General features: G+C 35.4%; 1 protein-coding gene across 1 annotated transcript; it reads left to right on the forward strand.

Annotated features, from left to right (window-relative positions):
* Nucleotides 1-6,037: 6,037 nt before the first annotated feature.
* LOC130962682 (uncharacterized) lies at nucleotides 6,038-6,735 on the forward strand (the record flags this gene model as incomplete). Its single annotated transcript, XM_057888862.1, has 2 exons — nucleotides 6,038-6,137; nucleotides 6,221-6,735. Coding segments are annotated over 2 exons (615 nt in total), but the record flags the coding sequence as incomplete, so codon positions are not given.
* Nucleotides 6,736-7,547: the final 812 nt, after the last annotated feature.

Genomic DNA, 7,547 nt, shown 5'->3' on the forward strand with positions numbered 1-7,547 from the left:
GTCCAAGTTATGTCCCGTCAAAGTATGCCCAAAAACCCTATTTTTATACAAAACCACAATATGCCATTTTCAAAACAAACCATTTTTAACTCTTTTCGAAATCAATCAAAATATGCCAATTTCATCCCTTTTCTTTGAAATCAATCAAAATGTATCAAATTCAACATCAAGCCTCCTCAACTCACACATTGACACATTATCACAATCTACCAAAATTACTATCTCATCATTTAACCCACTTCACCCAAGTGGCTCAAACTCAAATACATTGACATATCATATACCCTTCCTCATGCCAATTCTCAACAACACCACTTCCAATAAATTATTATTGTACACAATCAACATCATACTCAACATCAACATGGTTCAACCCACAATTCAACCATAACCAATCATCAAGCATATATCACAACATGCATATTTCTCATACATCATACCACCAAGGCATCAATAATCATCATCACATATATGACCACATCATATATCTCAATCATTCAACAACATCAACAATTCAATGCCTATCTTAGGGCCTCTAGCCTAAGTATTTCCTACCACATTACATATTAGATACGGGAAATCGAAACCATACCTTAGCCGAATTTCCCAAGCTCCACCGGAGCACTTCCAAACCACTTATCCACAAGCTCTCAAGGCCTCAACACCTCCAAGAACAGATTTCTCACCACCAAACCCTTTCCAAGCTTTTCAAAGTCACCAATCAAGCTCCAATATCCACACATACACAACCTAAGCCACAACCATCATACCCATACACAACATCTCAAAACCCAAACATCATAGAACAACAAAAATTACACTAGGGTTGAGAATCTTACCACACCCAAGGTCCAAGGAGACAAGATTAACCTTCTCCTTCAAGAGAGTTGGGTCCTATAACATCAAAGAACCCAAAATCTCAACATTTTACCCATGAAACTCGAAAATAAGGGCTGAGATTTCGAACAGAAACACGTGGCTTACCTCAAGATTAGTTATATGGGTTTTGTAGAGCTCTCCGCGGTGAACGCGTGGCCGCAAACGGAGCGGCAATCGGAGCTCTAGATCAAAAGTTATGGTGATTTGAAGATCAACCAAGGGAGAGAACTTGAGAGAGTGTTCTTCCTCCCTTTCTCTCTAATTTCAGCTTGTGTGTGTAACAAATGAGGAGAGAGAGTGCTGAAAACTAGGGTTTTGATTAAGTTATGTTGGGCCAAGGGCCCACTTTGGGTCCGGTTGGCCCGGTTTGACCCGTTCGGTCCAATCTTGGTCCGAATTCTATAAAATTGGTACCAAAATTCTCGTCTCAGTCTCCTCTATCACATTTGGCCATAAAAATTACATTTTAGGCTTTCTAGAATAAATTCTCATTTATGGGTTAATTAGTCGTTAATTAACCGGGTTTTACAGATATCATATTTGAAATGATATTAGTATTAGATATCATGTTATTTTAATAAAAAATTAGTGAAATGTTACCACTTGTGTACTATTAAATTAACATTGTAACGTTATTATTATAATATTGTTATTATAACGTTGTAACAAAAATCTAATTAAAATATACTCAAATAAATTAAATGTACTCAATTATACTCTTGTATTTTATTATTCTATTTTTTGTTATTTTATTATCAATTTGATAGAAAAATAGATTCAAATTAATTTAACGTAGATTTTTTCTCAATTATTTACAAAATTTTAATTATTCTCTCAATCTAAATACATAAAATTTTCAATTTTCACGTCCCTAAAATTATTAACTTTGTAATTCTATATTTTTTATTTTAGTTAAATTTTCAAAATTTAATTAAAATTATTTGAAATAATTTAAATATAAATTAAAATGAGACTAAATATTGATGTGAGAAATTTCACATTAAATTTTAAATTAAGTTTTATGGTCAAATAAATATGTTAGATGGTATTTTATAAAATTCAAAATAAAATAAAATTAAAATAATGCCTTAAAAATGCTCTAAGTAACTCTCTCCTTCAAGAACTTGGATAATTGGTTCTGAAAGTCGGATAAAACCGGTCGATCGAATCAATCCAGCCAAAAACTAGAAGGTTTTACAGTTTAGTCCAGCAAAAAAACCAGTGTTGTTAAAACCGGACCGAATTGGTCGGTTCGACCAGAAAATTGGTGAACCGGACCTTAAATTGGGTCGGTCTGCTAATTGAACCAAACAAGGTAGAGAACCGGTACGAACCGGTCAAATCCGGAGTGAATCGGTAAAAACCGGTCAAATTCGATAATACTGGTCCGATCGAACCGCTGAAAGTTAGAATTTTTCAAAATAGGTGGGGTGGGTTTCGAACCCCTATCCTCAAAGAAAAAAGAGCAAGTCTCAACCACCAGGGTATCACACTTCTAGTTAATATGTTTACAAATTATATTATATTTATAGATATCTTTTATCAAATAATTTATTTCTATTTAATTTATTTTAATTTTAGTTATAAACTCACTTATTTTTAAATTAATTATATTTTTATTTAACAATAACTAGAAATTTACTTATTTTTTCTTTTCATAATCATATAATATCTATTAATATTATTTTTTAATAAATACTTGTAGTATATAATAGTATAATAGATATATATTAATTAATAAATTATTAAAATTTGAAAATAATTATATAAAATATTTATGATAGAGTAAAATTAGCAAAATACTTATTATTCATGTTTCATATTATTTTAGAATAGCTAGATATTCTTAAAATGTTAGTAAAAATATGTATTTTAAATTTTAATTTTAAATTTTTGAATATTTTTTAATTTTTTATTTACATAGGATCGGGTTAACCGGTTCAACCAGTGATCCACCGGTTGAACCAATGACCCAATAATCTAGTAACTTGACCGGTTCGATTACTGGTTCGGTTCTGACAACTATGAAAAAATTATTATTTTAAAAATCATTTTAACATTGTTGAACCGGTCAGAAACCGGCCGGGCGAATCGAATTGGGACTCGGCCGGTTTTTATGAAAACGGCGTCGTTTTTTGAGTTTTGTTTAAAATAGAAGAGCCCGGTTCTCGACCTCAGTCACCTGAAGCCCTTGCCCCCCTTTCGAGCCCCATTCTTCAGTCTCACCGTCGCCGCCTGGTTCGTCGCAGTCGTTCGCCAATCCTCCTGTTTCGTCGTGCTCGAAGGCCCTTCCATTCCCCCAACGCCAGCGTCTCTAGGTCCTACTCCGCCGTCGTCCCTCGGTCGTGTTCGACGCCAGCTCCCCGTCGTCCGTCGCCAGCTCGCCAGTGTTCGTCGCCAGCTTCCCGTCGTCTGTGGCTCTCCCTCAAATCTCTGGTCACTGCCCTCGCCGAAGGAAGTGCTCGGATGCTCCGTCAGTGCTCGGTGCTTTTCTTGGTTGATTGGCTTTGCTCACTGCTTGATAATAAATTTTAACTCTGTTACTGGCTTGTTCTTGTTTGTTCTGGGTTGATTAACTGTTACTGGCTTGTTCTTGTTTGTTCTGAATTGATTTACTGGCTTGTTCTTGTTTGTTCTGGGTTGATTAACTGTTACTGGATTACTGATTGATGATAAATTGATACCGATAAATTGTTACTGGTTTGTTCATTCTTTTATTTATTTTTTGTTGTTAAATTTTGTTGAAGTTTCTTGATGATAAATTTAAGTTGGTGCTTAATACTCTTGTTGTATCACATAGCTCACTACTAGTGCCTGCTGTTCGTGTTTGTTTTTTTGTTCAGAAATTATCAAATTATATTAATTATAGAATGGCACTGCTCACTACTGCTATGCTGTGTTGTACTCTGGTTTGTGTCTTCTTCGCTGTTGTGCTGTGTTTTTTGGCTCTCTGCTATTCACTGCAGACCTTTTTTGTGTTTAATTAAGTTAATTAAACCTATGCTTTGGGCTTAATTGTGCCTAGATTGTTAAGTTAGTTAATTCAGCATATGTTCTGCTGTGCTGTTGTTGTACTGATGTTTTGTGTTTTGTGATTTCTTTGAGTAGTGATGTGCTGCTGGAAATTGAATTGCTGCTGTTTTGTGTGTGTTTGTGTTTGTTTTATTGTTTTGTGATTTAATTATGCTTAGATGGTGACTGTCTTCATGATTATTTATTTCAGTTATGTAGGATTTTGTGATTTCTTTGCATTGTGATGTGCTGCTGGAGATTGAATTGCTGCTGTTTTGTGACTTAATTATGCCTAGATGGTGACTGTCTTCAAGATTTATTGATTTCAGTTATGTAGGATTTTGTGGCTTTTTGCATAATGATGTGCTGCTGGAGACTCGATTGCTGCTGTTTTGTGTTTGTGTTTGTGTTTTACTGTTTTTGTGACTTAGTTATACTTACATTGGTGACTGTTTTCATGATTTATTGATTTTAGTTATATGGCGTTTTGTGATTTCTTTGCGTTGTGATTTTAGAAAATTATTTTGTCTAAAGATTTTTTTAAAAAAATGAAAAAATATATACTGAATTTTTTTCTCCGATTTTTTTTATAGTACTCTCTAAGTTACTTTTGAAATATTTTAACTAAAAATTAGACTAAATAGCAAATACATAATAATTTACAACTAATAGAAATATGATATATCAACTTGAGCCAAAATATTATTTTTTTAAAGAACTATTTTTAAAAAATAAAAATAGAAAAACTTTACTTACACCATGGCTGAAAAGTGACATCTTGTGTGCCAGTCCAAGACCTCCCTAGAAGAGACGAGAAAACAGTGACAAAAGAAGATACTCGGCTCGCAGGCCCTTCTCCCTCTCCCACTGTTGGTCGCGGCGGCGCTCTCTTCCTCCTCTGTTGCCATCTATGACAACTCGAATAGCACCCGGTGTTGGCGCCAACTTGCTTGGCCAACACTCTGCCGAGAGGAATCAGGACGCGACCGCCTATGTTGGCAATCTGGACCATGAATTGTGCTAGTGGTATGAGATCTGATTGTTTTCCTTTTTAGAGATGAGTAGCGAATGTGTTTGGTTAGTGGATTGCCGTGATTCTTACAAAACATTAAATGTTTACTTTTGGAATTAAGTGATTCGAACGTTAAATAGTAGAGTATGGAGGCAATAAAGGAAAAAAATTATTGATCTAAAACTCAAGCCTACACTTCATTGAGACACAATGAATACTTGCTAGTGCATACAGTAGCACCCTCGCACCTTAAAAACTCTCTGACATTCACAAGCACTATACACTTAAAGTTCATTTTTTTTATCGCACACTTCTCACTTCACTTTGCACATGCTAACTTGACATGATACACACTTCCCTCACAGCTGCTCACTTCACAGTTCACTCCTTATTGTTACGTACCAGTTCTATGCAAAATATTAACCTAAATCATTTTCCCAAGTCATCTCTCGTTGCAAGATGTTAGTATGTCACTTTTTCCTGCGCATGGAACAAGTCTTTCATATTTACATTAGTTTGTATAAACACTCGTGTTTTCCGTATATGCCCTGCTGTGTTTCTACTATCTCATGTCAATGTCCTCACCATATGATTAGAGTATTGATTATTTTATTTTATTATTTAAATTTTTAAGGCAACCCAAGATAAAAAGAGCTTGGATGTGGGGGCAAACCTTTTCATTGGCAACCTTGATCCTGTAAGTTACCAAGTTATGCAAGTGCTCAACAAGTTCACATATGTTGAACATTGAAATCTAACATAATTGTTCCTGATGTTACTACAGGATGTAGATGAGAAGCTCTTGTATGACACTTTCAGTGCATTTGGAGTTATTGTTACTAATCCAAAGGTTATTTTCTTCTAATATCTTTCATTACTTCTAGAAGCATCATGATTGTATAGCTTAATTAACGGCTTCTTGCAAGTAGCGGTTGCCAAGTATTTTTCATTTTCCCTTATCTGCATTTCTCAGTAGAACAACCAGATATTATTGTTTTATCCTCTGATCACTGGTCCATTCATTTTTGAGCACTTAGCAGTTAGCTGTATACTCCTAAAATGTTTGTGGTCTTACTAAATGAATTTGATGCTGTTCCAATGTATCCTCCAAGAGAAAAGTTTTCTAATTAGTTTTCCGTTAAACGGGTTGGGCAATATCTTTGCAATCGCCAAATTACAGTGTCATATGCTTACAAAAAAGACACTAAAGGGGAACGGCACGGCACGCCAGCAGGTCAGCCCCTTTTTGTTTTTGTCACTGTGATTAGGTCGCCTTTTGTCACAATACCATATGCTTATGTTTTATGTTTGATGCAGAAAGAGTTTTGGCTGCAAGCAATCCCACTGCGCAGAAGAGTAGGCCTCATACGAGATTCGCCAGTGCACCTCCAACACTCGCCAATGTTGCTCAGGCTAATGGTACCATTGCTGTTCCGGTGCCTCCTCACCCGTTTGCTAATGGAGTTGCTCCACTTCCCATTCCTGCCCTCCGACCACCACCACCCCCACCTCAAGCAGCAGCATTTAAGCCAATGGCAGGAGCTGGGCAACCACCATGGCATCAACAGCAGCCTGGACTCCCGCCTGGAATGCCCCCACCTCAGGTCCAGCAGTTCCGGCCACCTCCATCTGGTATGCCAATGCCGCCACCTCCACAAGCTGTTTCGGCTCCTCCAAGGCCTCTTCCGCCCCCAGCAGGAATGGTAGGCCAACCACCTGTTTGGCGACCACAACCACCACCACCGCAGCAACAGAGTGGACGACCTATGGCATATCCTCAACCCTCAATGCCTCCACCACCTTCCTATAGCCAGATGCCGCCACCTCAATGAAGGAATTCAACCCGTTTGGAAGGATCCAGTGTCCTATTATATTGAATTTCGCCACTGATTTTTAGCGTTATGTTTCTTAAATAATGTGGTATTAGATACAGTTGCTATCGGCATCCTTGACATTAGGACAGCTAACAGTATAATTAGAATCCAAAGGAGAGATGCTCAACTCTTTAGCCTTGGGTTTGATATTGTTTTTAAGTCACTAATTTTGCAGAGTTCTTTCAAGCAATGGTGAATTGTGAAGGTGAATGAAAAATAGGAAGTAAATATCCAATCTGCCTGTTTTATTTCTGCGATAGACTAAGCCTCCCCTAACAAAAGAACAAGTGACAATGCAGCCTTAATCTTTGCTCTGTGAGATGCATTAGGTCTTCTGAATCTGATAGTGAAGTCCGTTAAGAGTAATTAGAGTGAGTTTTTGTCACGTGAACTCTGTTGTGAAAATCGAACTGGTAATTGAGTTGGTTATATTATTGCTTCATTAATTTATTAGTTTAATTAGTAGATCACTTATTGACTTGGTTAATTTGGTTATTATTAAATAATTATATAAAATTTTAATATTATTTTTATATTAAAATAATTATTATTTTTTAAATTTTCAATAACAAATTGATTATTCTATATCTATTATATTATTATATACTATGTACAATTATTAAAAAAATAACATTAATAAATATCATATAATCATAAAAAAGTTATAATTAATAAAAATATTTATTATTTTTTGGTAGGTGTTTAACAAAATTTATATTTATAATAATAATAATTTATAATTAAAAAATATAATTAATTTAAAAATAAGT

Source organism: Arachis stenosperma, chromosome 2, assembly GCF_014773155.1.
Source record: "Arachis stenosperma cultivar V10309 chromosome 2, arast.V10309.gnm1.PFL2, whole genome shotgun sequence".
NCBI lineage: Eukaryota > Viridiplantae > Streptophyta > Magnoliopsida > Fabales > Fabaceae > Arachis > Arachis stenosperma.